At 43.6% G+C, this 21,164-nt stretch overlaps 1 protein-coding gene across 1 annotated transcript in view; it reads right to left on the minus strand.

Moving 5' to 3' along the window:
• The window catches only part of SAE1 (SUMO1 activating enzyme subunit 1), a 102,978-nt gene that overhangs the window by 71,970 nt on the left and 9,844 nt on the right, over positions 1–21,164 (minus strand). The window contains exons 2-4 of the mRNA XM_007535653.3: positions 16,574–16,685; positions 6,257–6,430; positions 313–455 (exon numbers count right to left, since the gene is read on the minus strand). Coding sequence (XP_007535715.1) covers positions 313–455; positions 6,257–6,430; positions 16,574–16,685 — 429 coding nt within the window. The remainder of the gene's footprint in view (positions 1–312; positions 456–6,256; positions 6,431–16,573; positions 16,686–21,164) is intronic.

Here is a 21,164-nt window from a genome sequence, read left to right on the forward strand (position 1 = left end):
TTCACTTCCTACCACAACATACAATTATGCTAGAAGAAGTAAAAAAAAAAAAAAAAAAATTCTCAGGAAAGATAGCCCACCAGGTGAGATAGCCCACCAGGGTGGGGAAGCTGCCATGGCAGTCATGGCACAGGTTCAATCACCAGCACCACCTGAGAAGTGCTTCAGCACTGGAGGAAGTTTACCTTGCTGTGGTCTCTCTCCATGTGAATGAGAAAGTGGTCCAGAGCAATGAAACTGCACATGTACAAGACCTAACTTCACCAAAAAAAAAAAAAACAACCTTTCTAACCCACCACTCCTTGCACTTACTCTACAAATTCATGCGCTCCAAGATTGGCAAATGTGTATCCATGGTAGCCAAACACATCTCCTGTAAAAAACTTGATGCTGTTTTTGTGACAGATCTGGTCAATTTTAACTATGACATCCCTGGAGCAGCAAGTCAGACATACCTGCAGAAAGAAATTGGCTGGGTAAGTTGTGTAAACCATGAATCATTGCCCTGCTGTCTAAATAAAAATAAATCAGAGTGAACACACACCGGGCATGTCTAAAACTAGCTTCAAACTGGTACAACAGGTTCTTTAGATCCTAAGTTAGAAGACAAAAGAAAAGTTGCAGGTTCCAATGTACAGAACATGTAAATCAGGAGACTGTCACTTTCTGTAACCTAATGAGATGTGCCCAGAAAAGTAAAAGACACTTAATGAATGCTTCCCCAATCCATGCACACACAAAAATCATATTTTATACTTTTCATGGAAAGAGTTGGTTAGAAATGACAATGTAAGTTATTTTGAGATTGTGAATTCCATTAAAGCCTAAAGAAGCTATGGTGAGATGCAGGAATAGTTTTTTTTTTTTTCATTGATCCAAAGGTCATGTGTAAATACCAGGACATTCTCCGCCCCCCTTTATTTTGATTGATATGTTAAGATAAAGAAGATAAATAAGTCCCTATAGAGATTATTTTCCCCCAGTTTTCATGTGAAACTTTATCTGAAGTTAAGGACGAAAGAAAAGGTTACAGAGTAAGTGACCTTCCATTCAGACTTAGACAATGAACTGGTGGGTGATTCACTCAGTGGTTGCTCTGAGGCCTTGGGGTTGTGTTCCAATAATTAGAAATATTGAGAGTGACCACATTTTTACTACAAGAAAAGCCAATTTTCAGGAGAATTTTCACTTATTTATTTTTATTGCCACCAGGGTTATTGCTTCATCCCAGTACCAGCACTATGAAATCCACCACTCAGCAGCCATTATTTTCCTTTTTTTAGATAAGACAGAGAAATTGAGAAAGGACTAGGAGACAAAGAGAGAAAGAGAAAGACCTATGGTCCAGGAGGTGGTGCAGTGAATAAAACACTGGACTCTCAATCACAAGGTCCTGAGTTCAATCCCTAGCCACACGTGTACCAAAGTGATGTCTGGATCTTTCTTTTTGTTCCTATCTTTCTCACTAGTGAATAAATAAAATCTTTAAAAAGCAAGGAAGGCAGGAAGGAAGGAAGGAAGGAAGGCAGGAAGGCAGGAAGGCAGGCAGGCAGGCAGGCAGGCACCTGCAGACCTGCTTCACCACTCGTGAATCAAAACACCTGCAGGTGGGAGGGAAGTGGGGGCTTAAACCCAGGTCCTTGTGCTTGGTAATGCGCATGCTTAACCAGGTGAACCACCACATGGCCCCCCCAGGAGAATTTTTGTTACCAGAATGAAAGCAACTTCTGAATTATACATCTTTTCTTCTGAACACAGAAACTTAAAAGAAGAAACTATAAAGTGGTCCGGGAGGTGGCACAGTGGATAAAGCACTGGACTCTCAAGCATGAGGTCCTGAGTTCGATCCCCGACAGCACATGTACCAGAGTGATGTCTGGATCTTTCTCTCTCTCTCTCTCTCATTGATAAATAAAATATTTTTTTAAAAAAAAAACATAAACATGGGAAAGCTATCGGGGGAGGGGGTGGGATATGGAGATTGGGCGGTGGGAATTGTGTGGAGTTGTACCCCTCCTACCCTATGGTTTTGTTAATTAATCCTTTCTTTAATAAAAAAAAATTAAAAAAAAAAAAAACATAAATGGTGACTTCTATTTGATAAAACTTGATGTCACCTAGCATTCTAAACAGAGAAACAGCCCAGAGAGAAATGTGGGCTAGGAGGGTAGCAACAAAGCTATCAGTGGCAGTGCAACAGACTCGAATGCCTGAAGCGTAGAGGACCCATGTTTAATCCATGGTGCCACCATAAGATAGAGCTGAATACGGCTCTGGTCTCTTCTCTCACTCATTAAAAGAAAATAAATCTGAGGCCAGGTGTTGGCGAATCTGACTAAGTGCACACGTTAAAGCACATAAAGACCTAGGTTCAAGCCCGAGTCTCACCTTGCACGAGGATACAGGTGTTTCTCTGTCTCTTTCCCTCTCTATCTCCCTCCCCTCTCAATTTCTCTGTCTCTATCTAATAATAAATATATCTTTTAAAATATCTTCATAAAGGCATCCGTGCATCTGCTTTCATTCAAAGAACCTGCCACCCAAGGAAAAATCAAATCTAGAATAAGAAAATCACGGGGCCAGGTGGTGGCGTACCCACTAAAACACATACACTACCATATGCAAGGACATGGGTTCAAGCCCCTGGTCCCCAACTGCAGGGGGAAGCTTCACAACAGGTGAAACAATGCTGCAGGAGTTTCTCTTCCTCTTTCCCTTCCTCCCCCACTCCTCTCAATCTCCCTTTTTAAAAATTTTTAAACTATTCTTTATTTAATAGAGACAGAAATCAAGAGTGAAGCGGAAAATAAAGAGGAAGGGAGAGACAGAGAGACACCTGCAGCCCTGCTTCACCACTTGTAAAGCTTTCCCCCTGCAGCTGAGGACTGGGGGGTTTGAACCCAGGGTCCTTGTGCATGGTAATATGTACAGTTAACCAGGTGTACCACCACCCAGCCCCTCAATCTCTATCAAGAGGGGAGGGGAGGGGAGGGGAGGAACAAAAAAAGGGAGGGAGGGAGAGAGAAAGGCAGAAATAGAAAATGGTAACTGGGTGTTAAGCAAGAACCAAGCCCCAGAAATAACCCTAGTGGCAATAAAAGTATTAAATTAGGGGGCTGGGCGATAGCACATCAGGTTAAGGCACATAGCGAGAAGCACAAGGATCCCAGCTCGAGCCCCTGGCTCCCCACCTACAGGGGGTCACTTTTCAAGCAGGTCTGCAGGTGTCTTTCTCTCCCCGTCTTCCCCTCCTCTCTCAATTTCTCTCTGTCCTATCCAACAGCAGCAGCAATAACAACAACAATGGAAAAAAGATGGTCTCTAGGAGCGTGAATTTGTAGTGCAGGCACCAAGCCTTAAGAGGAGGCTCAATAACAGAGTTCAGGACTCAAAAGCATGAGGTCTTGTGAGCAATCACTGGCACCGCATATGCCAGAGTGATGCTCTGGTTATCTTTCTCTGATTAAATAATGTTTAATCATATTAAAAAGAGAAAGACAGGGGGTCGCTTCACAAGCAGTGAGGCAGGTCTGCAGGTGTCTTTCTCTCCCCCTCTGTCTTCCCCTCCTCTCTCCATTTCTCTCTGTCCTATCCAACAACAACATCAATAATAACTACAACAATAAAACAACAAGGGCAACAAAAGGGAATAAATGACTAAGTATTTAAAGAGAGAGAGAAAGAGAAAGGGTGGGGGAGATAGCATCATGGTTATGCAAACAGTCTCTCTCATGCCTGAGGCACTGAGGTCCCAGCTTCAATCCCTCGTTCCCCCACAAACCAGAGTAGTGCGTGCTCTGATTAAAAAGGAGATGGGGGGGGGGGAAGAGAGACAGTCATAGTGGAATCCAGCAGATGCACACTGAATGTAAATCCTACAAGAACCCACAAACAAATCTCATCAGCCAGTAAATCTCACCCTAGACCACAAACTGACCCTACACTCCAGTTCTAGCAAACCTGCTAATTATGGAAGCCGACACCTAGAATAAATGAAACATGGTTACTATGGATGGGGGGGGGAGAGAATAGGTCAGCCAGTAAAGCACAGGATCTGCACACCTGAAGCTCCTTGATTCCTGAGTCTAGTTTCATTCTAGTCCCAGGTTTGACCCTGGTGCTGATATACTGGCATGGTGCCCTGGCTTCTTTTCATTTTTGCCTTCAGGGTTATCGCTGGGGTCTGTGCCTATGCTATGAATCCACTGCTCCTGTAGGCCATTTTTCCCATTTTTGTTGCCCTTGTTGTTACTGTTGTTGTTATTGCTGGATAGGACAGAGAGAACGAAAGAAAAGGAACACTTAGACAAAAGAAAGAAAGAAATGGAGAAAAGACAGAAGACATAGCCAAGTGGAAAATGTTTCAATATCTAGTGTTACAAAACAAAGAGACTGGAGAAGGGGGGGGGGATAAAATGCAGTGACAATCCATCATCCCAAACCCTTATTTGAACAGATGTATGTATGAGATCTAACTGTGTGAAAAAAACAAACCCAACCCAAATTCTAACCTCTCATGTAAATGGGCCCTTCATCTGAAAGAAAGAAAAAAAAAGTAGATCATTTGTGACTATTTGATGGTTACACAACTTTTCTCAAGCCTTTCCCAGGGTACACGCAACCATGTCTGAAAGGTCAGATGCTGAAACAGAATTTAAATTATCGTTTCACCTCAGCATAGATTGGGTAGAGCAACCAAATAACCAAATGAGATTGTCTATACCTCATTTGACTTAGGGAGACAGCGATTTCTGTCTGGTTATCCATGGCAACACGGTCAAATCACAATGTGGAAGAGGCACATGCAGATGAAAATCAGGTGTCTTTTTTTTTAATATTAAAGACAAAATATAACTGTACCTTGATATTTCCCACCAAAAATGTCTATTATAAAGGTTAATTATCAAAGTAACGTCAACAAGTTGGGAGGAGAACATTTCTAATAAAAATGTATCATAGGTTAGTGTATTGCACCAAAGTAAAAGACTCTGGGGCAGGGGGGAGTGTTCAGATCCTGGAAGGACCAAGGTGGAGGATAGAGTGTTATGTGGAAAACTGAGAAATGGTCCCTACCTGCAAAGGGTAAGCCTCACAAATGGTGAAGCAGCTACAAGTATCTGTCTTTCTCCCTCTCTATATCCCCCACCCCTCTCAATTTTTCTTTTAATTTTATTTATTTATTTATTAGATAAAGACAGTGAAAAATCGAAAGGGGAAGACAGAGAGGGAAAGAGACAGAGACACCTGCAGCACTGCTTCATCATTTGTAAAGGTTCCCCCCTGCAGGTGGGGACCTGGGGCTTGAACCTGGGTCCTTGTGCCTTGTAGCATGTGTGTTTAACCAGGTGCGCCACTACCTGACCCCCCCACCCTCAATTTCTGTCTCTATCCAATAATAAATAAAAACATTAAAAAGAAAATTGAGAAATGTTACGCATGTATCAACTGTTAACCGTAAACCATTAATCCTCTCTCCCCCCCAAATAAGGAGAAAAAAAATGAAAATGTATGAAAGGGGGAGCTGGGAGGTAGGACAGCGGGTTAAGCGCAGGTGGCGCAAAGCACAAGGACAGTTTGAGCCCCCGGCTCCCCAACCTGCAGGGGAGTCGCTTCACAGGTGGTGAAGCAGGTCTGCAGGTGTCTGTCTTTCTCTTCCCGTCTCTGTCTCCCCATCTCTCTCCATTTCTCTCTGTCCTGTTCAACAGTGGCGACGTCGATGGCAACAACAATAACTACAACAATAAAAAAAAACAAGGGCAACAAAAGGGAATAAATATTTTTTTAAAAAATGTATCAAAGGGCTGGGAGATGGCATAGTGGTTATGCAAAAAGACTTTCATGCCTGAGGCTCCAAGGTCCCAGATTCAATCTCCAGTACAACCATAAACTAGAGCTGAGCAGTGTGCTCTGATAAACAATTTTTTAAAAAATGTATCAAAGATATGTACAGAGGTGTGGAAGGAAGACAAAATATCAAAGGTAAACCTGGTCTGAGGCAACATATTGCCCAAGAAAACAAGTAGACAGCAAATCACAAACAGCAGGGCCAGTGGATGGGTCTGTATTCCAAGGCACTCAACATACAAAGGCAGCATCCCCAGCCTGGAGAACAGAACAGAACAGCTCAGGAATGTGTGTGGGAAAACGTCCCAACTGGAAGTATGAAGGTTCTCAGCACCTGGTGCTCACACATACAGCTAGTGCTGTGATGTATATATTCCCCACAGGTTTTATTTACACTCTCGCTGAAACTTACAGCATCAAACTGAGTGAAAAATGACTCGGGTTTCACGTCTATGTTCTCAGTGTCCACCTTCACATCCACCATGGGGTTGAGATTCTGAGCTCGCTCTAAAGAGGCTTCAGCCCTGTTGCGGCCAACAGACCCAGTACGGATGAGGAACTGTGCTCCAGGGTCTTCTGGAGAGACCTAGGAATAAAAAAAATTATCTTGAATATTTGAATGGGGGGGGGGCACGGGATAGGAACCAATGTCAAACACAGCAAACACTTTCATTTTAAAGCATCACTAAAATACAGACCATCTAGCTGTATTACTATTCTGGAAAGGCTCTACCTAATGCAAACTCTTTATATTTTCTTTTTTTTTTGAGTTTTTTTTTAACTTTTTTTGGTATTTATTTATTTACTCCCTTTTGTTGACCTTGTTGTTTTATTGTTGTAGTTATTGTTGTTGTTACTGATGTCGTCGTTGTTGGATAGGACAGAGAGAAATGGAGAGAGGAGAGGAAGACAGAGAAGGAGAGAGAAAGATAGACACCTGCCGACCTGCTTCACCGCCTGTGAAGCGACTCCCCTGCAGGTGGGGAGCCAGGGGCTCGAACCGGGATTCTACCGCCGGTCCTTGTGCTTTGTGCTACCTGTATTTTCTTTCTGAGGCTTTTAAATATAGATGGTTAGCTTTTTTTTTTTTTTTTCCAAACGGGGCATTGATGGATAAAGAGCACCCTCTTGTGTTTATAGAGGAAATTTACACAGAAAAAGTTCATGCTTCCTTCCACTTCAATTTCTTTTTTTTTTCTTTTTTTTTTTTTTAAATTTATTTATTCCCTTTTGTTGCCCTTGTTGTTTTATTGTTGTAGTTATTATTGATGTCGTTTTTGTTGGATAGGACAGAGAGAAATGGAGAGAGGAGGGGAAGACAGAGAGGGGGAGAGAAAGATAGACACCTGCAGACCTGCTTCACCGCCTGTGAAGGGACCTGCCTGCAGGTGGGGAGCCGGGGGCTCGAACCGGGATCCTGATGCCGGTCCTTGAGCTTAGCGCCACCTGTGCTTAACCCGCTGTGCTACAGCCCGACTCCCCACTTCAATTTCTAAGTTAGTAAAATGGCAATTATCAGTGCTTTAAGTTTATCCAGTAACCTACCTACCAAATGTCAAAAGGACTCAGAGAAAAATACAAATTTATAAGAGAGTAGTCTTTGCCTATAAATGATTACAAAATACAGAAGAGCCACTAGATAGCTTATCAAGCAGACTGACTAGTATACCAAGCTTGAGTACCCAGCCACCATATGGGAGCATCTGCACAAGGGGAAAAATGCTGTGGAATCTCATCTTATCCAGTGTCCCAGCCCCACTGCACTGAAGGAAGCTTCAGTACTATGGTCTCTTTTCACTCTCTCTGCGACTGTAGAAATGAAGGGAGGCAGGGAGGGAAAGAGGAAGGAAAAAGTAAGGGAGACAGGGTAGGAAGAAAGGAGGGAAGAAGGGGGGGGTGATACCACACCCGGTTGACCTCCTATGTTACAATGTACAAGGATCCAGGTTCCAGCCTCTATCCCTGCCTGCACCACAAGCAGTGAAGCAGGGCTGCAGGTATCTCTCTCCCTCTCTTAACTCCCCCTTCTTTCAATTTCTGGCTATCTCTAGCCAATAAATAAATTAAGATAATAAAAAATATATTTTAAAAAGAAGGGGGAGTCGGGCAGTAGCGCAGCACAGCGCATGTGGTGCAAGTGCAAGGACCAGTGTAAGGATCCTAGTTCGAGCCCCTGGCTCCCCACCTGCAGGTAAGTCGCTTCACAGGCAGTGAAGCAGGTCTGTCAAGTGTCTGTCTTTCTCTCCCCCTGTCTTCCCTTCCCCTCTCTATTTCTCTCTGTCCTATCCAACAACGACGACATCAAGAACAACAACAATTACAACAATAAAACAAGGGCAACAAAAAGGAAATAAATAAATATTAAAAAAAAAAAAAAAGGAGGGAAGGGGTGGAAGGAAGGAAGGAGAGACTGCCAAGAGTGGCTGAATCATGCAGTCATGAATCCCCAGTACTAACCTAAGAATATTCTAGATTAATCATTTTTTAAACTATACAGAATTATACACACTTGAAATGAAATATTTAAAACCTCAAATGAGGGACCTAGGATCCTCACCAGTACAACCAATAACCAGAACTGAACAGTGTGAAGTGTTCAGTCAGGAACAGAGGGGGGGTGGGGCGTGCTGGAAACAGTATAGTGGTTCTGCAAAAGACTTCATGCCTGAGGCTCTGAGGTCCCAGGTTCAATCCCCAGCATCACCATAGCCAGAGCTGAGCAATGTTCTGGTCTCTCTTTGTACCTCTATTATCTTTTTAAATATTCTTCACTACTCACAAAGCTTTTCCCCTGCAGGTGAGGACCGGGGGCTTGAACCTGGGTCCTTGCGAATTGTAACAAGTGTGTTCAACCAGGTGCGCCACCACCCGGCCCCTCTAAATATTCTTATTTATTACTGGATAGAGAGAAATTGAGAGAGGAGGGGGAGATATAAACAGGGAGAAAGGCAATGCTGCTTCACTACTCATGAAGCTTCCCCCTGCAGGTGGGGTCCAGGGACTTGAACCCGGATCCTTGTGCACTGTAATGTGCTTAACCAGGTGTCCCACTGCCTGGCCCCTGTATCTATCACTCCTAAATTTCTCCCTTCCTTCCTTCCTTCCTTCTCCAGGGTTATCACTGTGGCTCAGGGCCTACACTACAAATCCACTGTTCCTAACTGCCGTATTTTTCCATCGTTGTTGCTGTTACTACTATTGTTGTTGCTGCTGCTGCTGCTGCTGCTGTTGAATAGGACAGAGAGAAATTGAGAGAGAAGGGGAAGACAGAGACGGGAAGAGAAGAAGACCTGCTTTACCACTTGTGATATGTCACTCCCCCTGCAGGTGGGGAGCCGGGGGCTCTAACTTGGATCCTTATGCTGGTCCTTGTGTTTCCTGCCATGTGCTACTGCCTGGTCCCTAATATATATGTATTTCTAACTTATTTATTATTGCATAGAGACAAAGAAACAGACAGGAGAGAGAGACAGACAGACAGACCTGCAGCTCTACTTCACTCATGAAGCTTTCCCCTTGCAGGTGGGGAACAGGGACTTGAACCCGGGTCCTTGTGCACTGTGTTGTGTGCACCACAGACTGGCCCCATCAATATTTTTTTATGTTTATTTTCCTTTTTGTTGCCGTTTTTCATTGTTGTTGTTATTATTGTTGATATTGATGTCACCGTTGTTGGATAGGACAGAGAGAAAATGGAGAGAGAAGGGGAAGATAGAGAGGGGGAGAGAAAGAGACTCCTGCAGACCTGCTTCACCAGCTGTGAAGTAACTCCCCAGCAGGTAGGGAGCCGGGGGCTTGAATCAGTATCCTTACGCTGGTTCTTGCACTTTGCGCCACATGCGCTTAACCCGCTACCACCCGACTCCCATAAATATTTTTTTAAAAAAAGAAATGACATAAACAGGAAGGTTACTCTGACCTCTTCCACAATCTTTAAGAATACATACATACTGATGACAGAGGACCTAGTGGGGGTTGTACTGTTATATGGAAAACTGGGAAATGTTATGCATGTATAAACTATTGTATTTACTATCAAATGTAAAACATTAATTCCCCAATAAGGAAATTAAAAAAAAAAAAGAATACATACATACTGGGAGTAGGGCGGTAGTACAGCAGGTTAAGCGCACGTGGCACAAAGAGCAAGGACCGGCATAAGGATCCCGGTTTGAGTCCCCGGCTCCCCACCTGCAGGGGAGTTGATTCACAGGCGGTGAAGCAGATCTGCAGGTGTCTTTCTTTTCTTTTTTTTCTAAATATGTTTAAATATTTATTTATTCCTTTTTGTTGCCCTTGTTGTTTTATTGTTGCAATAGGTGTCTTTCTCTCCTCCTCTCTGTCTTCCCCTCCTCTCTCCATTTCTCTCTGTCCTATCCAACAACGAGAACAATGACAACAATAATAACTACAACAACAACAATAAAACAAGGGCAACAAAAGGGAATAAATATTAAAAAAAAAAAAAAAAACAGAAATGTGTTTAAAAAAAAGAAAGAACACATACAAACTATTATACTTTTCTTTTTTAAACCAGAGCACTATTCAGCTCCAGCTTAAAGTGAAAGAGGATTGAACCTGGGACTTCAAAGCCTCAGGCATGAGAGTTTCTTTGCATAACCATTATGCTATCTCTCCTGCCCCCATATGTACCTCACATGAGATGCAGTCCAAGAAGTGGCACAGAGGAAGACTTCTTGGATCCTCAAACATGAGGTCTCAAGTTCAATCCTAGCATCACATATACCAGAGCAATGCTCTGATTCTCTCTCTTTTTCTCTTCTTAAAAAGGAAAAAAAAATTCAGATGGGGCAAGGATAGATAGTATGATGGTTATAAAAAAGAGATTCTCATGCCTGAGGCTCCAAAGTCCCAGGTTTGATCCCCCACATCACCATAAGCCAGAGCTGCATAGTACTCTGGTTAAAAATAAATAAATAAATTTCAGATGAGGGTCAAGGAGATAGTTCCAACATGCTAGAGAAATAAAATATGCACACTTTTGAGATTCTGAGGTCCCAGGTTCAATCTCTATCACCACTCTAAAACAGAGCTAAGGCAGTGTTCTGGTTTAAAAAAATAAGTAAGAAAAAAATGTAACCAAGAGTTGATTAAGTGGCTAGAGCACTTAATATCTTGTTCAAGCCCAGGCACCATTTGTGCCAGTGGTGCTCAGTGATGCTCTGGCTCTCTCTTTCTCTGTCTCTAATGTTATTAAATATATCTTTTTTAAAAAAGCCATTTGGATGAGTGGGACCAGAGAAGATGTCACCCATGAGATGGAGGTCAATAGAAAAGTCTCGGGGATATGTAACTGTAATAATGTGTGATTACTATATGCTATTATATTATATGACTTTCCTATGTGGTTTTATGAGCTGACAGTATATAATTACCACCAAACAAGATTACGGAAAACACACGGCTCCCAAAGCATTGCTTCACACACTGAGCGTCTAAGTCGCTCCTCTCCTTCTGGAATCTGATAGCACACACTCTCCTTGTTACTTTTTTTTTTCTTTCTTTCCCCATTTTGGTCCTTGTTATTTTTCCCCAAGAAAGTCAGCTGGATTTCCGTATTCAAGGTTAACTTTGGTTCATCCTGCCCAGCTTCTTCAGGGGATTCACTATGTGTCAAAGTGATTAAGAACAGAACTCTAGCAGCCCAGAAGGTGGCACAGTACATAATGTATTGGACGCTCAAGCCTGAGGTCCTAAGTTCAGTCCCCAGCAACACATATGCCAAAGGGATGATATGGTTCTCTGTCTCTATCCCACAAATTAATTAATTAATTAGTTCACAGCTGGGTGGTGAAGTGAGTAAGTGCTGGACAACTAAGCATGAAGTTTGGAGCTCAATCCAGGGGAAGGCATGGTGGTGCATCCATTAAGCACACATAGTACTAAGCACAAGGTCCCGCTCAAGAACATAGGTTCAAGACCCAGGCTCCCCACCTGCAGGGGGGAAACTTCATGAGTAGTGAAGCAGATATGCATGTGCCTCTCTTTCTCTCTCCCTCTCCATCTTCCCTCCTCTCTCAAATTCTGTCCTAGCCAAAAAAAAACCCACCATAAGCAGTGGATTCACAGTGGTGCTGGCACTGAGACCCAGTGATAACCCTGGAGGGAAAAAAAAAAAGTATGGGAGTTAGGCAGTAGCGCAAGGATCCTGGTTCAAGCCCCTGGCTCCCCACCTGCAGGGAGTCACTTCACAAGCGGTAAAGCAGGTCTGCAGGTGTCTATCTTTCTCTCCCCCTCTTTTGCTTCACAACTCGCAAAGCTTTCCCTCTGTAGGTGGGGACCTGGAGCTTAAACCCAGGTCCTTGAGCATTGTAACATGTGCCTTCAATCAGGTGTGCCACCACCTGGCCCCTAAATATTTTTAAAATGAAGTACAAATTTCACTAACATTTACTTTCATACAACCTAAGCCTCTCAATATGCACTACTTAGCATGAAATAGAACCACTGTTCAATGTCTTAAATAGGGGGCCAGGTGGTAGTGCACCTGGTTGAGTGCACAAGGACCCAGGTTCAAGCCCCAGTACCCACCTACAAGGGGTAACCTTCAATATATATTTTTTATGCCCCCCCACCCCCAGAGCACTGCTCAGCTCTGGCTCATGGTGGTGCAGGGGACTGAACATGGGACTTTGGAGCCTCAGGTATGAGAGTCTCTTTGCATTATGCTATCTACTCCTGCTCCGACATGAGTCTCCTTTAAATAAACATTATGCTATCTGCCCTCTGCAAAATAAAACAAATTTGTAGAAACACTATGAAGTAAATACAGGGCAAGTCGGAGATGTAGTTCAGTGATGGTGCACACTGCACATTTATGCGGTCCTGACCTGACCCTGGACGCCACCCCCACCAAATACTGAATTTGTAGAAGCCATATAACTGCTAATGTCCTGTCTGTTTGTACATATTTGGAATTTTCTAGAAAACTTGTATGTTTATAATTAGATAGAGAAGGAAGTAGGATAGTGGGCCATGCGCTGGACTTTCACATTTGGGGTCCCCCAAATTCAGTTCTAGCATCAAATATGCCAGAGTGAAGCTCTGATTAGCACTCTCTTGTTAACAAAGAAATAAGCTAGTGTGGTCCAGGAGGTGGGGCAGTGGACAGAGTGTTGGACCCTCAGGCATGAAGTCCTGAGTTCGATCCCCGGTGGCACATGTACCAGAGTTATATCTGGTTCTTTCTCTCTCCTCCTATCCCTCTCATTAATAAATAAAATATATTTAAAAAAAAAAAAAAAAAGAAAGGAAACTAAAGAGGGGCTGGGTTCTCACGTGGCGCAAAGCGCAAGGATCAGCAGAAGAATCCCGGTTCGAGCCCCCGGCTCCCCACCTGCAGGGGAGTCGCTTCACAGGCGGTGAAGCAGGTCTGCAGGTGTCTATCTTTCTCTCCCCTCTCTGTCTTCCCCTGCTCTCTCCATTTCTCTCTGTCCTATCCAACAACGACATCAATGACTACAACAATAACTACAACAACAATAAAAAAAGACAAGGGCAACAAAGGGGAAAATAAAATTTAAAAAAAAATTTTTTTTAAAAAAGGGGCTGGGTGATGGTACATCTGGTTGAGTGCATATGTTGCAATGCACAAGAACCCAGGTTCAAGCACCTGCAGAGGAAAAGCTTTGAGTGGTGAAGCAGGATTGCAAGTGTTTCTCTGTTTCTCTCCCTCTTTACCTTCCCCCCTCCCTCTCCTCTCCACTTCTGGCTGTCTCTATACAGTAAGTAAATAAAAATAATAAAAAAAATTTTTTTAACTAAAAAAGGGGGGGAGTGGAAGAGAGAGAGGGAGAGAAACTCCTGCAGACCTGCTTCTGCAAACCGGCTTCACCACTTGTGAAGTAATCTCCCCCTTGCAGGTGGCGAGCCACAGGCTCGAACCAGGATCCTTGTATAGGTCCTTGTGCTTCGTACTATGTGCACTTGACCCAGTGAGTGCACCACCACTCAGTCCAATTTGTTTAAAAGGCACAGAGGCATAAGAATACAGAAGAATTTTCACATTTTATAAAAAAGAGAAAGCTACATTGAAAATGGGTACTATTATGTTTTGCTGAAATAGTTTGTCATTAATTTTATTTGTTGATCTATTTTTAGAGAAAGAATGAAAGAAAGAAACCACAGCAACAAAGTTTCCTTCAACCAATGAGGGCTGGGTTCAAACCTGGACACCACACTTGGCAAAGCAGCAGGCTTCAGTGATACCAAACTTCATCTCAGAGAGACATACATACATACACACACACACACACACACGCACACACACACACATTTTTTAACTAGAGTGCTGCTCAGCTTTGGCTTATACTGGTACCAAGAATTGAACCTGGGACTTCAGAGCCTCAGTATGAAAGTGTTTTGCGTAACTTCATTATCTCTCAGACCTGAAACCTCAGATCCTCTAAAGCAGAACTGGGGACCAGTCAATGGTACACTCAGCAGCACACACCTGTGATAGTGCACAAGAACGCAGGTTCAAAAACTGCAGTCCCCACCTGCAGGATGGGAAACTTTACAAGCAGTAAAGCAGTGCTGCAAGTCTCTCTCTCTCTCTCTCCTCTCTCTCTCTCTCTCCCTCTCTGTCTCTCTCTCTCTCTGTGTGTGTGTGTCTGTTTCTTTCCTCTTCCCTCTTAAATTCTCTCTATCCAAAAATAAAAAATTAAAACAAGAAAGCTCTAGTGCAGAATTCTATGCCACAACAAAGCCCTTCAGGCCATTCAGCACAATGCTGAGTATTCTAAGTGATTTATGGGCACAAATTGTTTTGTTTTTTTTTAAATTTATTTCTTTATTGGGGAATTATGTTTTACATTCAACAGTAAATACAATAGTTTGTACATGCATAACATTCCCCAGTTTCCCATTTAACAATACAACCCCCACTATGTCATTTATCATCCTTCATGGACCTGTATTCTCCCCACCCACCCACCTCAGAGTCTTTTACTTGGGTGCAATATGCCAATTCCAGTTCAGGTTCTACTTGTGTTTTCTTTTCTGATCTTGTTTTTCAACTTCTACCTGAGAGTGAGATCATTCCATATTCATCCTTCTGTTTCTGACTTATTTCACTCAAAATGATTTTTTCAAGGTCCATCCAAGATCGGCTGAAAACGGTGAAGTCACCTTTTTTTTTTTTTTTATTTAATTTATTTATTCCCTTTTGTTGCCCTTGTTGTTTTTTTATTGTTGTAGTTATTATTGTTGTTGTCGTTCTTGGATAGGACAGAGAGAAATGGAGAGAGGAGGGGAAGACAGAGAGGAGGAAAGAAAGATAGACACCTGCAGACCTGCTTCACCGCCTGTGAAGCGACTCCCCTGCAGGTGGGGAGCCGGGGTTCGAACTGGGATCCTGATGCCGGTCCTTGTGCTTTGCGCCACCTGCGCTTAACCCGCTGCGCTACAGCCCGATTCCCGAAGTCACCATTTTTGACAGCTGAGTAGTATTTCATTGTGTATATATACCACAACTTGCTCAGCCACTCATCTGTTGTTGGACACCTGGGTTGCTTCCAGGTTTTGGCTATTACAAATTGTGCTGCCAAGAACATATGTGTACACAGATCTTTTTGGATGGGTGTGTTGAGTTCCTTAGGATATATCCCCAGGAGAGGAATTGCAGGGTCATAGGGTAGGTCCATTTCTAGCCTTCTGAGAGTTCTCCAGACTGTTCTCCACAGAGGTTGGACCCATTGACATTCCCACCAGCAGTGCAGGAGGGTTCCGTTGACCCCACACCCTCTCCAGCATTTGCTGCTGTTACCTTTTCTGATGTATGACATTCTCACAGGAGTGAAGTGGTATCTCATTGTTGTCTTGATTTGCATTTCTCTGACAATCAGAGACTTGGAGCATTTTTTCATGTGTTTCTCAGCCTTCTGGATCTCTTCTGTGGTGAATATTCTGTCCATGTCCTCCCCCCATTTTTGGATGGGGTTATTTGTTGTCTTGTTGTTGAGTCTGGCAAGCTCTTTATATATGTTGGTTATTAAACTCTTATCTGATGTATGACATGTAAAGATCTTCTCCCATTCTGTGAGGGGTCTCTTGGTTTGGGTAGTGGTTTCTTTTGCTGTGAAGAAGCTTTTTAATTTGATGTAGTCCCATAGGTTTATACTTGCCTTAGTCTTCTTTGTAATTGGATTCATTTCATTGAAAATGTCTTTAAAATTTATGCGGAAAAAAGTTCTGCCAATATTTTCCTCTAAGTATCTGATAGTTTGTGGTCTAACATCCAAGTCCTTGATCCACTTGGAATTTACTTTTGTATTTGGTGAAATACAGTGATTCAGTTTCATTCTTCTGCATGTTTCAACCCATTGTTTCCAACACCATTTGTTGAAGAGACTCTGCTTTCCCCATGTAATAGTCTTGGCCCCTTTGTCCAAGATTAGATGTCCACAGGTGTGGGGAATGGACACAAATTGTAAAACCCCTCTCTCCTCTATTTCTGACAATTCCCACTCCACTCCCGGCAGATAGCCAAGCTCTAGAAAACAGAATTTCCACTGATAAAACAATTAGGACATAGGGAAGCCAGGGTGCCAACCCCATGTGGGCAATGTCACCACAGGCCACAGCTCCATTCATGCCAGCCTTCTGTTCAGAGCCCTGAAGGGGCAAGGAGGAACCCATGAGGACCCAAGTTTTAAACTGAAGAGAGGAGGTTTAAAGGAAAGTGATGTTCATAGGCTGAAGACCTCACCTGTTCGTGATCCAGCATGGTCAGTCCTTTCACTCCAGCCAGGATGAGGTTCTTGGCAATTTCAGCCCCGAGTCCTTTCATGCCAACGAGAAGCACCCGGGAGGCCCGCAGCCTACAAGGCAAACACTGTTACTTAGATGAGAGACAACAGCAGAAGCTCCCTGTTGTCCGTCACTCCTTGAAGAAGCACCATGACTTCAAATGTACAGAGACAGGTTCGCCTCCATCCTGCAGAGAATAAGTCATTCAACAAGCATCTGTCAAGCATCTACCATGCCAGGCAACCTCAAAGGTACGGAAATATAGCCGTGAGCCAGCTACAACAATCCCTGGCTTTCAGGAGCAACACTTGGTGAAGACGAAGGAGACAAAGACGCAAGACAGCATATGCCAAAATAGTGATGAGACTCAAGCTTGACAGGAATCAAGAATGAGAGGGGGGAGTCGGGCGGTAGCACAGCGGGTTAAGTGCACGTGGCACAAAGCGCAAGGATCGGCATAAAGATCCCGGTTTGAGCCCCCGGCTCCCCACCTGCAGGGGAGTCGCTTCACAGGCGGTGAAGCAGGTCTGTAGGTGTCTCTATCCCCCTCTCTGTCTTCCCCTCCTCTCTCCATTCCTCTCTACCCTATCCAACAATGATGACACCAACAACAACAATAATAACTACAACAAATAACAAGGGCAATAACAAAAGGGAATAAATAAATACTTGAAAAAAAAAAAAAAAGAGGGACTTCCGGAGGTGAGGATACGGAGCAGCAGCAGCTGTGTTGCTCTCCTCTCCTCTCCTCTCTCCTCCCGGGTCAACTAGGAGACCACCTGGGACCCCAACAAGACAGGACTAGAATGACTTCAAGGAACCCACCAAATCACCAAAATTTAAAGGAAAAAAAAAAAAAGAATTGTTGTGGGTGTTAGGAGCCAGGCACATGGCAGAAAGTGCAAGGACCAGCATCAGGATCTCAGATCGAGCTCCGGGCTCCCCACCTGCAGGGGGTTCGCGTCACAGGCTGCGAAGCAGGTCGGCAGGTATCTGTCTTTCTCTCCCCTTCTCTGTTTTCCCCATCTCTGTCGATTTCTCTGTCCTATCCAACAATGACAGCAATAACAACAACAATAATGACAATACGACAAGAGCAACAAAAGGGGAAAAATTATTTTTAAAAATTGTTGCAGGTGTCTCTCTGTCCCCTCCTGTGTAAGTACCGCGCACTAACCGAATGTGCCACTGGAGCTCCTCTCGGTCTCCTCCTATGCCACCCCTCCCTCTCAATTTCTGTCTCTATCCAATAAATAAAATTAATAATAAAATATTTTTACAAAGAAAAATTATTTTGACACTTGTTAAATTTTAACAAAATTTTCAGTCCAAGGTGACTCAGTGGATACAACACAGAACAAAAAAAAAAAAAAAAAAAAGAATGAGGGAGTCAGGCGGTAGCACAGTGGGTTAAGCGCACGTGGTGCAAAGCACAAGGACTCACGTAAGGGTCCTGGTTCCCCACCTGCAGGGGAGTCACTTCACAGGCGGTGAAGCAGGTCTGCAGGTGTCTATCTTTCTCTCCCCCTCTCTGTCTTCCCCTCCTCTCTCCATTTCTCTCTGTCCTATCCAACAACAACATCAATAACAACAACAATAATAACTACAACAATAAAACAAGGGCAACAAAAAGGGAATAAATAAATAAATATTAAAAAAAGAATGAGGATCATCAGGATGCCGGCCAGACTTCCCTGGATTGAAGACACCACCAATGTGTCCTGGAGCTCAGCTTCCCAGAGACCCATCCTACTAGGGAAAGAGAGAGGCAGACTGGGAGTATGGACCGACCAGTCAACGCCCATGTTCAGCGAGGAAGCAATTACAGAAGCCAGACCTTCTACCTTCTGCAACCCTCAATGACCCTGGGTCCATGCTCCCAGAGGGATAGAGAATGGGAAAGCTATTGGGGGAGGGGGTGGGATATGGAGATTGGGCGGTGGGAATTGTGTGGAGTTGTACCCCTCCTACCCTATGGTTTTGTTAATTAATCCTTTCTTAAATAAAAAAAATAAATTAATTAAAAAAAAAAAAAAAAAAGAATGAGAGCAATTACAGAAACCAGACCTTCTACCTTCTTTTTTTTTTTCCCCTCCAGGATTATTGCTGGGCTCGGTGCCTGCACCATGAATCCACTGCTCCTGGAGGCCATTTTTCCCCCTTTTTGTTGCCCTAGTTGTTGCAGCCTCGTTGCGGTTATTATTGCCATTGTTGACGTTGATTTGCTGTTGGATAGGACAGAGAGAAATGGAGAGAGGAGGGGAAGACAGAGAGGGGAGAGAAAGATAGACACCTGCAGACCTGCTTCACCGCCTGTGAAGCGACGCCCCTGCAGGTGGGGAGCCGGGGGCTCGAACCGGGATCCTTACGCCGGTCCCTGTGCTTTGCGCCACGTGCGCTTAACCCACTGCGCCACCGCCCGACTCCCTACCTTCTACCTTCTGCAACCCTCAACGACCCTGGGTCCATGCTCCCAGAGGGACAGAGAATGGGAAAGCTATCATGGGAGGGGGTGGGTTATGGGAATTGGGTGGTGGGAATTGTGTGGAGTTGTACCCCTCCTACCTTATGCTTTTGTTCACTAATCCTTTCTTAAATAAAAAATTAAAAAAATAAAATAAGATAAAAATAATAAAAAAAAATAAAAAACAAAAAAGAATGAGAGAGGCTGCTATTGTAGGCAGAGTGATCCTTATGGTCTTTCTGAGGAGGTGCTGAGCAAAACTTTTCAGGTGTAATATACCATAAAAAATGTGACAAATAATCAACAGTTTGTTCTGCTTTATATCTTAATTCTTTTTCAGCCACCAGGTTCCAGATGCTACCATGATGCCAACCTGACTTCCCGGGGCAGAGGACCCCACCATGTGTCTTGGAGTACCGCCTCCCCAGATCCCTGCCGCACTAGGGAAAAAGAGAGACAGGCAGGGAGTATGGATCGACCTGCCTACGCCCACGTTCATAAGGGAAGCAATTACAGAACCCAGACCTTCCACCTTCTGCACCCTATAATGACCCTGGGTCTATACTCCCAGAGGGATAAATAGGGAAGTTATCAAGGGAGGGGATTGGATATAGAGTTCTGGAGGTGAGCGTTGTGTGGAAATGTACCCCTCTTATCCTATAGTCTAGTCGATATTTCCATTTTATAAATAATTTAAAAATAAATAAATAAAAAGACAAAAAATGTGACAAAAGGAAAGAGAAGCAAAGAGGGTACATAAAACAAAGGGAGTGTTTTGGATGGTTCTAAGTCTTAAGTCTCACAAGAAGATGCTGGTCTGTCCCAACGAGGTCAGTGGCATCATAAATATCTCAGTAAATGTCCTTCTCTTTGTTAGTTACAGAGGCAGAGTAGCAGAGAGAAAGAGAGAGAGAGAGAGACATCATAGCACAGCACCAAAGCCTTCTTCAATGCAGTGAGGGCCGTATCCAAACCTAGGCCATGCACCTGGCAGAGCATCACTCTATCCAAGTGAGCTATTTTCTGGACCTTTATACTTTTTTCTTTGTTTTTGTGGCATAGGAAGTGGCACATTTTTTTTAATGAGTCCATTGTCAACAGCACCAGGATGAAGAAACTCTTCCAAAAATGGTTCTTTTTTTTTAAGGACTTATTTATTTATTAGAAAGATAGGAACAGAGAGACAAAGAACCAGGCATCGCTCTAGTGCATGTGCTGCCAAGGATTGAGATTAAGACTCCACACTTTAGAGTCTAATGCTTTATCCACTGTGCCACCTCTTGGACCACCAAAAATGGTTCTAATAATTATAGACACTTACATGTAATTAGGCTCAAAGTCTTTAATAGGGGTGCTGGCTGCTAAAATGAGGTTCCATGTCCATTTCTGACACTAGGAGATGCTAGATTTCCTTCACTGATTATATATGGCAAAGGTGGAAGTAGGAGAAAAACTGAGAACCCTTTCCCTCAGTGTTCTATGTCAAGAGTCTCAGGTTCTCCGTTATCTTCCCCCACACACACAACCTTTTACTGCTGACACTACGCTAGCTGACTCTAGCAACCACTTCACTTCACTAGAATAGGAGAGAACTAGGAAGAGAATTTTTTTTAATTTATTTTCCCTTTTGTTGCCCTTGCTGTTTTTCATTGTTGTAGTTATTATTGTTGTTGTTATTGATGTTGTCGTCGTTAGGGCAGAGAGTAATGGAGAAAGGAGGGGAAGACAGAGAGGGGGAGAGAAAGATAGACACCTAAAGACCTGCTTCACCGCTTGTGAAGCGACTCCCCTACAGGTGGGGAGCCGGGGGCTCGAACCTGGATCCATTTGCTGGTCCTTGAGCTTTGCGCCACGTGCACTTAACCCACTGCGTTACCGCCCAACTCCCAAGGATTTCTTTTTTATTATTATTTGTTTTAATCTTTATTTTTTGGATAGAGACAGCCAAAAGTTGAGAGGAAGGGAGAGATAGGGCGACTGAGAAGACACCTGCAGCCCTGCTTCACCACTTGTGAAGTTTTCCCCCTACAGGTGGGGACCGGGGCTTGAACCTGAGTCCTTTCACTTTGTAACGTGTGCTCAACCA

Source organism: Erinaceus europaeus, chromosome 2 (genome assembly GCF_950295315.1).
Source record: "Erinaceus europaeus chromosome 2, mEriEur2.1, whole genome shotgun sequence".
Lineage (NCBI taxonomy): Eukaryota > Metazoa > Chordata > Mammalia > Eulipotyphla > Erinaceidae > Erinaceus > Erinaceus europaeus.